The sequence below is a fragment of the Phocoena phocoena genome, chromosome 4 (assembly GCF_963924675.1).
Source record: "Phocoena phocoena chromosome 4, mPhoPho1.1, whole genome shotgun sequence".
NCBI lineage: Eukaryota > Metazoa > Chordata > Mammalia > Artiodactyla > Phocoenidae > Phocoena > Phocoena phocoena.
This window is the reverse complement of record NC_089222.1, coordinates 60,673,053-60,687,567: the sequence shown is the minus strand read 5'-3', so window position 1 is coordinate 60,687,567 and position 14,515 is coordinate 60,673,053. Positions and strand designations below refer to the sequence as shown.

The following is a 14,515-nucleotide window of genomic DNA, read 5'->3' as shown; positions in this document are numbered from 1 at the left end:
GCGGGGGCGGGGAGGCCAGCGGGCCCCTAGAGAAGAATAACACTGCGCCCAAGCCCTGTTAGGGAAAGTTTCCTAATGCACTCCTTGTAGTAAAATACACTTTTAACAGGGCGGGGGATGGGGGTGGGGGGATGGGGGGATAACTTGAAAATCCATGGCCTTCTCTCAATTTCCCAACTCTTCTCCTTGTCACTTTTTCGGTTCTGAGAAAGGGGGAGAGTGGACCGGAAAGAAATTGGAAGGGGGCCAAAAATGTGAACATGACTCTAGAACCGTCGATGTGATGGTTTTAAAATGCGGGTGGGAAGAGAAGGGGGGGTATCTCCACCCAGGTCTGGGCCGAGGACAGCTGCACAGTCGGTGCGCGGGGGATGAGGGGAGAGGGGCCCCGAGGGCGCGTGTGCAGGCGAAGCATTTCGCACCTCCTGTTTATCTTAGAAGCGAGGCGGGCGGGCGCGGGGCTGGGGCCTGGGGGGGGGCGATTGTTCTGCCTCCCGACAGGCAGTAGAAGTTGAATAAAATGGAGAGGCGGGCACACGCAAAAACAAAACCTGCTGTAGACTCGGAGTCTCTCTCCTAGTTCCGAATTCCAAATGGTGAGGGTTCCCCATTTGCAAAGAACTCCGAAGTCTTAAGACCCCAGAGACAGCCGTCCTCCTGCTACGGCAAGAGCCGCGACGGAGAGCCATTAGAATTGAAGCTTTGGGGGCAAATGTGACTAATCTTTCTTTCGGGCAGCGGGGACCCATTCCTTCCAAGCGTTGCCATCTGCATTTGAGGGGTCTCTGGGTTTCGTCCGCTCTTGCAAGCAATTAGCAAAATAATGGCTCGTGCCCCTGGCAAAACTCTGCCTGAAAAAGTATATTCCAAGACACTGCGTTGGTGAATCCGTTTTTTGAAATCAAATCAAAACAAAATAAGACTTTTAAAGAGCCCCAGGCCGATGCTCTCGGTGTCCAACAACCAAAGTGACCGAAGGGGCGCATTAGTGGCTGTGGCTCTTTAGGAGTTGCGCTAATTTGGTATGTGGACTCAATGTCCTGATGCTAAATCGGCAATATAAAGGGCTGAAGAGCAAGCCCGATAAAAGCTCTAATTGGTACTGGAAGATTTAGGTGGTTGCTAGGATCTGAGGACCACCACCACAAAAAAAAACCTCCAATAGAGTGTTTGGGCTGTATGCATTGGGGGTTGGGGGTAGAGTTTCTACGGCGAATAGTGCCCACATCTGCTGGAACTTCCATATCTAAGCTGTTCATTTACGGGAGCCAACTTATGAAATCTCCACAATTAGATCGTCATTGTTCTTCCTCCACAACACTGTCTAGAAAGAAAAGGTCTTCTCGGTCGGGGCCAATCCAACGAAGCGTTTGACGTTATTAAATAATAAAGCGATTGTGATTTACATTGTTGTTCAGGAAAAAAGGCCAATTATCCACTGTTATGTTACCATAAAGATCATATTAACTCGAATTAGTAATCAAACAATATGCGAGCGTTTAAAAAAGTACAGCCGAACTGGGTGACAGCTACCGCGACGTCTTCACTTTCACCAGCGAACCCACCCGCGCCGGCAGCCGGAGCAAGAGAGGCAGTAGCCGCAGACCAGAAAGGAGGGAGAGAGCAGCAAAGTGGTGATTAACGGTCTCCAGTGTTAATTATTCTCAATTAATCCCAAACAGTGCAAACCTTCCCTGGTTCTCTGGAAGTTCCCTGGTTTGGGATGCTCTGAGAATTCCGCCTTTCTGGGAGGGGTTTGTAAGAAATGCGGAAGAGGCAATCTCAGTGAGCGAAGAGTAGGGGTGTAGGTGTGCGTATGGATGTTGAGTGCGGTGTGTGCGCGGGAGGTTTGCTGCCTTTCCCAGAGCCTGGAGCGCACCCCGAGGCGGGGGCCTGGGGAGGGCATGGCCCGCAGCATCCTTACACGCCTAGTGAATCTTGCGTCTTCTCTACTCAAATCACTCTCTCTCTCTCGCCCTCTGTTATTAGGTTTATAACTCTTTGCCCACTTAAATTTGTGCAGCCAACCAAGGAAATCTAAATAGGTTTGAGTCGCCCCTTGGGTGCAGAATGGAGGCTTTAATAAGAAAGATTAATTGTGGGTGTGTACCTGCCGGAAGACGCGGCAGCTATCAAACAGTGGAGGGCAGCGTGTCGAGGGGAGGGAGACGCCTCTTGTCCGAGGCCCAGACTTTAGTAGGCGCCGTAGGCATACTCATCGCAGCCTACGGGCAACTGGTTGTAGTCACAAGCAAAGGGCGCCACAGAGATGGTAAGACCCGTCTCTTCCTGTGTTATGTGAGGTTTTAAAGAACTTGGCCCCTATTCACCCTGCACACCAAATCCTCCGGCCCTGCGCTCTGCCCCGCCGGACTCCCGACTCCTTGCCTCCACGCCCGAGGCGGGAGTTGGGTAAAGCTGTGGCTTCTGCCCTGGGAGGTCTGCCTATTCCCTCCCCCCACCCACTGAACAACAATGTTCAGGCGAATGATAAAGGTTTTGCTCCGAGGGCTCGAAAGTTGATATTTTTGTTGCCGCGGTGAAAAATGTATATGGTTACATGGTTTTTAATAAGCGAACAGGGAGCAATTTTCCTCGGCGCGATGCTTCAGCAAGTCCGAGGACAGAGGGAAATCAGCCAGTGGCCGGGCCGTGGGGATCTCTCCCCGCGCGGCGGCAACGGTGGGGGAACCTTCCTGGCCCGTAAGGTCCTTTCCTCCTTCTTTCCTCCCTCTTTCTACTAAACGCTCGGATCCCAGATTAAGAAGTGTCAGAAGGGGGTGGGGCGGAGAAGAGTAGGAACCAGGTGGGGAATGGGGGCAGGAAGGGATTGACAAGAATAGTTTCTCAAGTAGCGTTCCCTCCCTCAATAATTCCATTTAAAACTTGAGGCCCCGAGGCCCGAGTTTAAACAGATGTACAGCAAAATCTCCCCAAGGTCCGGCCCTTCAGTGGTGGGGCAGCCAAAGAGTGGTCGCATCTTTGCCGAGAGTTTTCGAACAGTTGCTGCCTTTCCTACCCCCGCCCCTTCTCTATCTCCCAGTAAAACCAATTCAAAAGGGGACAGACTCCACTCCACAAGATTAATGTTCGTTCATTTGCAGGATTAATCCTCTCACGAAGCACAATAAAATACTAGGGTTCTTTTAAATTTAAATAAATACACGAAATCCGTGCCTTCCCTCCTTTCCTGTTTAGTCTCTCTCCAGACATCAGAAAACAGTGCCTTGGAACCTAGTAAATCTCAGAAGAACTTTTAACTCAGAGTTTTCAGATCATCCGGGGGCTGTTGTGGGCATTGATATTGGGAGAGAGTGGAGAGACCAGCTTAACTTTAAATATCTATGGCTATACATTTTGATTTGGAACTCGCGATTAAAAATCTATTTGTTCCTCCCAGGGCTCAGCAGATTTCAATGTTGGACATGGAGCCACAAAATGTTCATTAAAGGAACCTAACCAAGGCTACTGTATGGCCACTTTGTGAACTCAGAACTATGGATGGGGGAAAAGTATGAAAGTGTGAGTTGATGTCACGCTGGCTGTCAGTGTGTGGTCTATTGTGGAGAATGGTGCTTTTTGACTGAACAGAGGGAGCCCCCCCTCCCCCCTTCCCCAGCTCTACTGCACCTGCACTGGATGAGGGAGTCCCTGCCATTCAGCCCATCGCAGATTGTTCAAACAGAAGACATCTCTGACAGCACTCAATTCATTACATTTCTTCCTGCTTTTCAAACCAACACACACACACAAAATGAGTATTGCCAGCCAGTGACAGCCAAAAAAATCTTAAAATACTTTATATGCAGCTAATTTGGAAGCTCACACAACTAACTATGAAATATTTTGTATCCTTAACTTGTAAGGCTTCTCGAAAAAAAGATTACCTGATGTTTCCTATTAAAAACATACCTCCATAGTTTATACATGGGCAGAGTAAGTTTTGCAGAAAGACACTGCAGCATGGTACATGGAGAAGTTTTAATGGGAATGAAAGCAGAAACTTGCAAAAGAGAAAAGCCCCTGATTTATCTTATCAGAAGGGCGGCTCGAAATGCATTCATTATTTATGCTGGTGAACCAGCTTGCTAATAGAAGTGAGGTACCCAAGAGCCAGGGGCGGGCAGTGAGCAAAGCAAGACAGAGTAGTATGGGAGGCATCAGGCTGAAGTGTGAGCTAAATATTTAAATCAATTTTCTAAAAACGATGTCTTCCCCCCATATGCTCAGGTTTATTTTCCCATCTTAGACTCCAAGACGTTTTTGCACCATTTTACAAAGCCGATGAGAGAGTGTTTAGAAAGCTGATGAGAGCGTGTTAGCCTAGTTTAACGGAAGTTGGAGTAAACAAACTCTCACAAGGAAAACTTAATTTTAAGATATTTTCCTTGGAGGTGGGAGTAAGGGGGAAACAAAGAAAGGGAAGAGGACTTTGAGCAGAAGGAAAACACAAGTTTGCCATTTAGTATTTCAGGCTGATTAAACTGTAATGTTATGCAATAACCCAGATTTGAGTTATGTGTGATAGTCAAATCGACCTGGATGTGAGTTGATACTAAACTGACTGCATGTGAAATATTGGCTAATTCTCAGTAAATCATTAGTCTGAACCAATATCAGAACATAAGGCCTAGTTCCCAGAACCCCTCCCATTGCAAGGGCAGTCAATGAATTAAATCTGTTCGTAAACAAAACTTGAGAAATGCAGAGGTGCTTTCACTCAACAAATAATTCTATCCATTTTACATGGAGTGCATGGACCAAATGTCTTTCTTAACTACAGTTTAAATCACTGTTCCAAGGCGTTCTCTCAGCAATTCTTTCTTGATTCTCAAAAGATTGTTAAAAGCTACACAAATTATTAGGAGTGGAGAAGGAATGAGAAAATGGAAATGGCATAGCAATGGCAAGCCAGAAGCAATTGTCCTAACCATGGCTCCATATTAGAACCGGAAAACTTTGGGGAGTCCAATTCTCCATCCACCACTGAAACTTATGCAGGGCTAAATAAAATAAAGATATGGTGTACTTGGTAAAGGCTTTTAGTGTAACTCGTTGATCGTCTCAAAACAAAACAAATGTAAACCCAAATCGACTCATTCAGACCTCACAACAAACTCTACTTAGCAAATCAAATAACTATATCGTTGTTTACCTATATATGTAAATATATAAATATGTATTTATATTTATATAAATATATCGAGTGCCAAGGTGACACAGTGATGAGTGTTGTGTGCGTGACCATGTAAGTAGTGAAGCCTCTGGCTACTTGTGTGTTTGGTTATGCTGAGGGACGACAGCCTCTGTAGCCTCAAAAGCTGGAGCTGGGTTCTGGGGATGGAGACCAGTTCCCCTGGCCTCTCCCTGCAAGTGTTCGCATTGCCCTTTCTGGAACACTCAAACGAATCATTTCATCCCCGAGGCCCTGCAGACCCTGACGTCACGAGGTGGAGATGGGGGCGCAGTCCCGCTCTGGCCTGGCCGCCAGCGATAAGAACCCTCGGGAAGAATTCACCGCTCCTTTTAATACAGTAATTATTTTTCTGCCTTGTGTATGGGGGGGGCGGCTCCTGCCCGGAATGTCGGCATCCCTCCCTTCAGGAAGAAGCCCAGGGGTGGCAAGTTTGCAGGATAACTTCCTAGACGAACCCTAAGCCAGGAAGGGCACTGGAAAAGGAAGAAGGGTGGTCTGAACAAGGCTAATTTCACCGCTCAAGACCAGAAAGGAGAGGAAGAACCCGAATTTCTGTATTGACCTCTGGAGTCTAAAAGGAGAAGCTTTTGCCTTCCTAGCTCCTAATTCCAATGGACAGTAAGAAAAGTAATAGCTATCAATTAATCCTATTTAGCGTCAGTGGCTTTGTACTCATCTTCTGCGAGGTAACTATATATTATCCCTATTTTATAAATGGGGAAGTGAAGGATCTGCATCCTCCCATCCCTACCTACTCTGATCCTAGAGGGGTGCAGTATTCCGGGGAGCCCACGTAGCTCCTGTGGCTTCCCACAGCCATGCCAATGCGCAGCCTCTGGCATTGGGAAGGGCGAAGAGCGAGATAACTCATGCTGAGCCTCGGCACCAAACAGGGACAAATAACCCCTTTAAAATAAGGGTCTGAGATTAAAGGCAAGAGGAAGGCAGAACGTGAGTCAGTCAACCTCTGATTTGGGAAGCTTGGGGCCTAGAACCATCTTTGGCGTCACGAGGTCAACGTGGAGAGGGCTGGGGTACAGGAGATAGAGGACTCCGGAGGGGCGAGGGACTTTGCAAACTTGCCCGTCGCGGCACGGTCCAGGGCCGAGAAAGGAAATCGGGCCGTTTGGGTAGGGTTCGGGCGGAGAGAACTCGAGCCCTCCGCAGCACCTTCCCAGGGAGCCCCAAGGGGGCCGTGGCCAGGGCCGCGGTGACGTCAGGTCCCCCGCCGGGCGCTTGGCCGCCTCAGCTTCCATCTGCCCGCGCATCCGCTCCGGGCGCTAGGCGCGGCGCGCTCCCTAGGGCTAGCGGGTGGGAGGCCCGCACGCTCACAGTCCTGCGCCGCGCCCCGCACCCAAGGCCAGGTAGGGAGGCAAAAGATAGCTCCAGGCGCCGAAATCTTTACTAATAGCGCACATTTCATTCTGTACATGCAGGCAGACGAGGGTAATGAAACGAGCGATTCCTTGGACCTTTTAAATCACCTGACACTTCTTTGCAAAGTAGAGCAAGCATCTCAAGTCCAAAATCCCAGAAGTAGCAAATATCTTTGCGTCCTGAAATGAGAGGACGTTCCATTTGCTTTTGAAGAGAAACTGAGTGCACCGCTCACTGAATCAGAAATATCACCATTGCACCAAAATGTAAAAATAAAATCCATCTAGACCCGCATACATAAAGAGAGCTCTCTGCCAATGAAAATCGTGGCCTTGTCTTAGTAACCCACCCACCCAAAGAGAATTCTTCTCTTAGTTAAAATAAGAAAGTCGAGTCCATTATTTCCCAAAGTCCAAGTAAGCCAAACATAAAGAAATTGAAAACAAAAATTGTAAAACCGGAGAGCATCGTCAGAAGAGAGAGAGGTTATAAAGTCTCCCTGGGTGATATCAGAGGTCATATTTCAAGGAAAGTTTTTAATAGAAAATAACTATGAAAGATACTAAACCAATTCTCTGGTTTGGGCAATTTCCTTATCTTTGGAAAGCTCTTTCCACAGTTGTTCACTCTAGAACTCCGGAAGCTGTTTCCCTTTGGACTTTAATCCATATTTTCATAGTAAAGGTCAGGAGTTTCTCCCTCTTCTCCTGTCTTTAAGGGATCAACCTCATAGACGAGGTCCCTAAGGAAATCCATCCAGCCACCTTCCAACTTCGGTCAAAAAAGAAAGCAACGAAAAGAAAGAAATCAACCGCTACCCCCAATCTCACTTGTAGCTGTCCTGAAAGGCAGCCTTTGCTCTGAGAGCAAGGAGAGGCAGCATAAAAAACAGTGAGATGCAAATTATTTTAAGGCAATAATGGTGGGGTGGGGGGGAGGAAGTGCTGGAGAATGTAAACTCAAGCCTCTGCTAAAGCTCATGGCAGAGGAAATTCCTTCCACAAAACAAAATATAAGAAACTGTTTTGCAAAATTCTCCAAAAGCAAGAAATAAAATGGGGGGGGAATATTAAAAAATATTTTAATTACAACAAATAAATAAGCAGTGCCAACTAGCAGGCGATCAAACCACAGTCAAACTTCAATCTCAGAGCAGTTAGCTATAAACTGTTAGCAGCTGAAAAGTAAACCTTGTGCACACAAAGGCACTGTTTAATTTTCTTCTTGTAAGGATTCTAAAAGAAGACCCCATCACTATACAGTTAAGCAGTATTTCTTGTGCCCCTGAGGCGCTGATCAGTTCTTTATAATGTGAGAAAAGTGGCAGCTCAAAACCCCGTCAATGGAGCTCCCACAACAAAAGTTCTGAAAAGCTGAATGAATTGGGTTTGTAATTACTGCATCCCGCCCCCCCTCACCCCTTGCAGCTTATCTCTTATTCATCCACCTTATATTATTGTTAAAGAATCTTACTCTCAAAATCATTCCCTTCCCATTTTACCTGGGGTCACAGAGGAACTTATGACATGGCAGAAATGGAACACTCATCCCCCACTACACCTGGAAATGTTCAGACCAATAGGTAGGGAGGGGAGGAGGGATTATCTGGTACCCCAATTTACTCTGAGACTACTAGAACTCAGAGTACTCAACCTATGGAGTCTTCCATTTTAACACCCGAAATTTATTGGCAAACAGGAATGTGTACCCTTTCTAAACTCAGAGCCTGCCTGTTTCCGAAATCCTGTGACATCTCCACTTAGAAAAGGCAAAGGTTATAAATAAATCTCCTCCCCTCTCTCTCCACATTGTAAGGCCCTAAAAGACTATGCCAGACATGATGTAGAAATTAAGACAACTTATTATGCTCTTGTTTTTTTTCTTTTAAACCAAAAATGGTAAATAAAATAGAAAAGGAGACTATAATCCCCCTCCCCCGATACACACACACACACGCACACACACATACACACACAGTCCAGAAAAATGTTTTATGAAAAAGTCAGCTATAGAATGCCAGGGCTCTGTGTGTATTTCAATCCAAGGCATTGCTGATGGAGAAGATTCTCCTGAGATTTCCTACTGTAAGATTGTGTCGGTTCTAGAAATAAGTACAGCTATTACAACCAAATCTACTAGCAGACTAAATAATTAATTGAAGCGTTGCTCTTTGACCCTTGAAAAGTCCAGTAGGGACACGTTTATAGTAATAATACCTCCGAATGAGCCCTTGTCAAATATTCATTTAGTGGTTAATGTGAGCCATTTCCCCCTGGGACCGTCTGTAATACCGGCTTCCCAGCATTGGCAAGAAACCTTGCTAATCTACTACAGCTCAGCAATATTTTAACACTCTTTATTTAAAGTATGGGGGGGTGGGTGCAGGGAGAGAAAAAAAATTGCAGAGGGAACAAACTATAATCTCATCCTTCTGCACATTTCTATTCTGTGTATAAGGTTAACAAAACATTAAATTCACCCCTTTGACTGCAAATTGAATGGTTTTAGTGAGCAGGATAATATCCCGAGGAAGAAACTGAACACTCAACAACTAACTTTAGCACTAGGAGATAATCATCTCTGGGCAAGCTTAAGGGTTTACCCCCGTCTTGGAAATCATGTTATAATTAAAATATCATATGTTCAATATTGATCTAGCCATGAAACTACACATCTTGGGGGAACCATTTAACCCAATCAAATGAGTGATGAAATATGTATCATTTTCCTCAAATGCAGTTTATCAAAAGAATTTATATCTGCAAACAAAATATTCTGGCTTTCATTTGGTTAGGAGATATGGAGGTCCAGGAGGGGGAATGGGAGTTCTCTCGTTTTATGCAGACAGTAGCAGTCATTCAAAACTACTTCAACTTCCCACAATATTGCTCTCCTCCCTCTTGCAAAATATTTGAACCTGAGCATTTTCCCAAAAAGTTAAAAAAAAATTTTTTTTAGTCTGATCCTGTGGGCTTCTTAAACTGGTAGGTTAGTGCAGTGCAATTACTCTAAACCCCAATACATATTTCTAATATATCTCTACTTTTCAAATATATACACACCATATAGTTGATTGGTTCGAATTCCAGGAATATTCTCCCCACCCCCCAGCAAGATCATTTGGATCTTTATTCAAAGTTTCTTTTATTCGTATGTGTGAGCAAGAACTGGCGAATGTGCTCATTACCACGTGAATAATCCGTATATGCATTACAATGGCTGGCCAGGCCGGGGGAAATTCTTTTAGAGTCTCTGCATTAATTAGGGGGGGAAATGCCTCACTTAGAATTGGGAACTGGCATAATAATTGTCCTTTCCCAGTACAATATTACCCTTAAAATGAGGATTAAAAAAAGGAATAAATAAAAACCAACAAACACCTAAAATAAAGCAATCCATACGAAATAAAAATACATAAAATATGAGAATATCCTCAGCTGAGTCTAGAACTAACATTAACAACACCAAGAGAAAGAAATACTTCCTTGGAAAACGAGAAGATGCGAACCAACGGGATGAACTAACTTAGTGGCTGCAGCCGATACTTTACTCAAGGGTGAAAGGCGCAGCTGGATTCCAACTTCTCCAAAGTTGTAGCAAGTTCACACAACAAGCCCTTGAAATTGTAGGAAGGAAACCCACGCTCCTAATGCTGGACCCTAGGCTCCTGGTCCCCTTCGGTGGGGGAAGATAAGCGAGGTAAGTAGTGAGTAAAAGAAAAGTCCCGGAGTCGGTCTTTCAGATTCTCTGACTGCGCCAAAGTGCGCGGGTCGGTTGTGATGCAGAAACATCGCTAATTCAAAGACCACGGCGATTCCCCAACTTTTGCGCTCCCACTGAGGACAACTATAGTCTTTCTTTACCTTTCCTAGGGCAAAAGAAAACAACAAATCCAATCCTGTTTCTCCACCCCTTTCCCCCTCCCCCTACTTCTCTACTACTGTAGTAAAACATGGTCAACAGATCAAAAGCACAATCATCTCCAAATGTGATTAGACCGGACAAAGTAAAATATCTACCTCAGAGTTGATTGTTTTCTTCTTTAATATGGCTGTTGCCTGGCTTCTCTTTTGCTTGTTATCAGCTGCAGAGATTATCCGGTTTGGGGCTACAGGCTTGGACCCGCGCTGCCAATTTAAGAAACAGAATTCGTGGAGAAAGAGAGAGGAAAAAAGAAAATAAATAATAATAATAATAAATAGCTGTGATAAGTCGGGGAGTTTTGCAAGATGCTCTTTGCTTTCCCTCGCCCCTAAACAGGAAAATGTAGAAAAGAAAGTTTTTGAAGTTAGGGAACAAAGAAAGCAAACCACTTGTTTCTTAGACAATAGCAGGGCCAGAGTAATCCAAACACCCACCCAGCAGATGAGTACTTTGCTTGTCTAGTTTGCAATTATTCCTATACAAGAAGCATCGTTTTCCCCTATAACCACGTTTCCAAAGGGCCATTGTGCTGTGCAGAAATCGAAAACAAAACCAGCCAACCTGGTTCTGATTTGGCTCAATACCCCATCTGCTAAGTTACATGAAATTTTTCAGAATTGACTCCTTTCTGGCAACAAGTGGCATAAATCAGTTTAAGTCCCCATCATGCTTATTCATGTTGCTTAGAAAACGAGGGGGTGGATTTACAATATATGTCCCTAGTTTCTATTTTGGAAATGACATAAGCATTTCCATTTTTTCGAGAGTACTTATTCAATTAATCATCCAGCCATTTATTTGTTGCACTTAACATTAGCACATGCTACTGGACTAGAATACCAAGGTTTTAGGTACTTTGCTTTCTTGGCTGAGCACAGTATATTCCCCGAGGAGTTGGGTATAATCACAGTGTTATCCAAATAAATGAAAGACTCAAGCATAATTTCAGTGTCCATATTTCAAAAATTTATTTATCTCAAACTGTGCATAATGGAGTAAAAACTTAAGTTGAAAATGTACCTGTTATAAGGATGGTATTAGTTCAAATATATACATGGATTCTCGGCAGACTGATTCAATAATACAGAGCCGGAACTTTAAAATACAACTACGGAAAATAAAAGGGGGAAAACCTTAAAATATCACAGTAAATTTACAGAAATATTACAAACCATAAGAAAATATTTCAAACACAGTAATTTCATGTTTTTTTTATCTGAACAAAATGGAAAGTTGGGAAACAAAAAAAAGCTATTATAAATTACCAACGATGTCAACCTGCATGGCCATTTTTGCTTTTAACAGTAAGTTAAAAAAATTTAGTACAATCTAAAACTTTTGCCCCTTTAAAGACCACGGAGATGGTTTTGCCAGTACTTATTCTAATTTTTTTCCTTTTGTACAATTTTTAAACAATTAAAATGTCCAAAACTGATTAATTTTCTTCTTTCCACGTTTGCAACTGTCCTAAATTTCAGCTGAAGAATCAAAATTCAGCAAGAAGCCTCTCCTTGAAAAATATTGGCAAATTCTCAGCTTATAAACAATGGACATTTTGATTGCCATGTTTATCTCGATAAATACTGTACAAAAGTTGCTTGCAAATATTAAAACATTTTTTTTTCGTCGCTTGGAGACTAGCTCTAAATATTATTGGTAAAGACTTTTGCAAACTTTCTGCAAAGCTCCTACCGTATCACTAGAACTTTTAAAAAGTTTTGCGTAGTTTTCTTTCCTCCAGATCTATACAAGGTCCATTCCCTCGCCCTCCCCACCCCCCCACCCCAGGTTTTCTCTGTACAAAAATAGTCCCCCCAAAAGAAGTCCAGGATCTCTCATAAAAGTTTTCTTGCCGGCATTGCAGTTTTTGCGTGAGTGCGGATGAGACTGGCGTTCTCTTTTGCAGCTGTCATTTGCTGTGGGTGATGACTTTTTTTTTTTTTTTTGAGCGTACCGGGTTTTTCTCCTTGGTGTTTCTTGCTCTCCTTCCATTTCCCTCTTTTTCTTTGAAAATTTCTAACCCGCCCCCTCCAGTTCACTGTCCGGACCTCACATGTGCGAGAGGGGCAGTGTGCCGTTAATGGCCGTGCCGGGCACCGGGCCGCTCTGGTAGTGCTGCGACATGTGAAGTCTGCTGGGGGCGGCGGGCTCCGGCACCTCGGCGCCGGGGAGGTACATGCTGATCATGTCCCGGAGGTCCCCGGCCTGGCAGGGCGCCCTGGAGTGGGAAGAAGAGGTAACCACGGGGGGGCTGGAGCTGGCCTCGGACTTGACCACCGAGCCCATGGAGCCAAGAGCCATGCCAGGGGTGCCCTGCTGCGAATAGGACATGCTGTAGGTCGGCGAGCCGTTCATGTAGGTCTGCGAGCTGGTCATGGAGTTGTACTGCAGGGCGCTCACGTCGTAGCGGTGCATGGGCTGCATCTGAGCGGCGCCGTGCGCGTTGAGGCCCGGGTGCTGCGGGTAGCCCAGCTGGTCCTGCATCATGCTGTAGCTGCCGTTGCTCCAGCCGTTCATGTGCGCGTAGCTGTCCATGCGCTGGTTCACGCCCGCGCCGAGGCCGGCGCCCACCCCGACCCCGCTCGCCATGCTGTTGCCGCCCGGGGCGAGCAGCCCTCCCGGCAGCGTGTACTTATCCTTCTTCATGAGCGTCTTGGTTTTCCGCCGGGGCCGGTATTTATAATCCGGGTGTTCCTTCATGTGCAGCGCTCGCAGCCGCTTGGCCTCGTCGATGAACGGCCGCTTCTCCGTCTCCGACAAAAGTTTCCACTCGGCGCCCAGGCGCTTGCTGATCTCCGAGTTGTGCATCTTGGGGTTTTCTTGGGCCATCTTGCGCCGCTGCCCGCGGGACCACACCATGAAGGCGTTCATGGGCCGCTTGACGCGGTCCGGGCTGTTCTTCTGGTTGCCGCCCGCCGCCGCCGCGGTGGAGTTGTTGCCGCCGCCGCCGCCGCCGCCGCCGCCGCCGCCGCCGCCGCCCCCCGAAGTTTGCTGCGGGCCCGGCGGCTTCAGCTCCGTCTCCATCATGTTGTACATGCGGGCGCTGTGCGCGGGCCCGGCCCGCCGGCGGCCGCCGACCCTCGGCCCGGCCGGGACTTTGGGGGGCCCGCGGGCGGGGGGGAGAGGAGGAGGGGAGGCGGGCGGGGGTGTCGGGAGCTCAGGGCTCCGCGAGGAAAATCAGACGAAGAATAATTTGGGGGAAGAAAAGAGAGGCAAACTGGAATCAGGATCAAAAAAGCGCTTCCCTCCTCTTCTGGCCGATCCAGCCGCTGCCGATGATTGTTATTATTATTTTTTGGAAAGGCTTAAGCCTGGGGCTCAAACTTCTCTCCCTTTCTTTCTCTCTCCTCTTCTTTCTCTCAGTCCTAGTCTTAAAGAGGCAGCAAACTACTTTCCCCCTTTTGCAAACACTCTCTTCTCTGCCTTGACAACTCCTGATACTTTTTTGAACAAGTTAATAGACAACCATCCATGTGACGGGGGCTGTCAGGGAATAAATGGGTTTCCTGCGACCAATCAGCGCGCGGCGGCTCCTCCACTCGAGCCCAGCCTCGCCGCCGGGTTTTGCATGAAAGGGGGCGGGGCCTGCCGCGCCGACGGCCTCGCGGGGGAGGCGGGGGGAGGCGCGGGGAGGAGGGAGGGGGAGGCGGCTCCCACAGCCAGCCTGCCAGCCACTGAGAAACCTTTGTATCCTCTCTCGCAGCAACAGGTCACACCACACGCCTTTTCGAAGGAAGTGGGTAAACAGCACTAAGACTACGATTTCTTCTTCTTTAAACTTAATCTCGATTTACTCTTTGGTGCGGGCTGCTGAAATGAGGAGGGGGCGCGAGAAGCTGAGGTGGGGTGGGGGAGGGCAAAGAGGGTGGCTCAGGGCGACTGTCCTCCTAGTATTTCAGGAAACCGGCCTTGCTGGAGTTGGCGTGTCATTGTTCTCCCGCTCCTCCGCACACAGCCCCCAAATCCAGCTGCTCTAGCTCTTCTCCCTAACCTGGCTCTTCCGCTCGCCCCTCTCCC

General features: G+C 46.7%; 1 protein-coding gene across 1 annotated transcript; it reads right to left on the bottom strand.

The window, feature by feature from the left end:
- Positions 1 to 12,434: 12,434 nt before the first annotated feature.
- On the bottom strand, positions 12,435 to 13,921 carry SOX2 (SRY-box transcription factor 2). Its single transcript, XM_065876264.1, has one exon. It carries the CDS (start codon positions 13,532 to 13,534, stop codon positions 12,548 to 12,550), a length of 987 nt encoding a protein of 328 aa, XP_065732336.1. The 5' UTR covers positions 13,535 to 13,921; the 3' UTR covers positions 12,435 to 12,547.
- Between the last annotated feature and the right edge of the window lie 594 nt (positions 13,922 to 14,515).

Excerpts from the sequence above, each read along its gene's own strand:
- SOX2 (XM_065876264.1), bottom strand. The coding sequence starts at position 13,534 with ATGTACAACATGATGGAGACGGAGCTGAAGCCGCCGGGCCCGCAGCAA.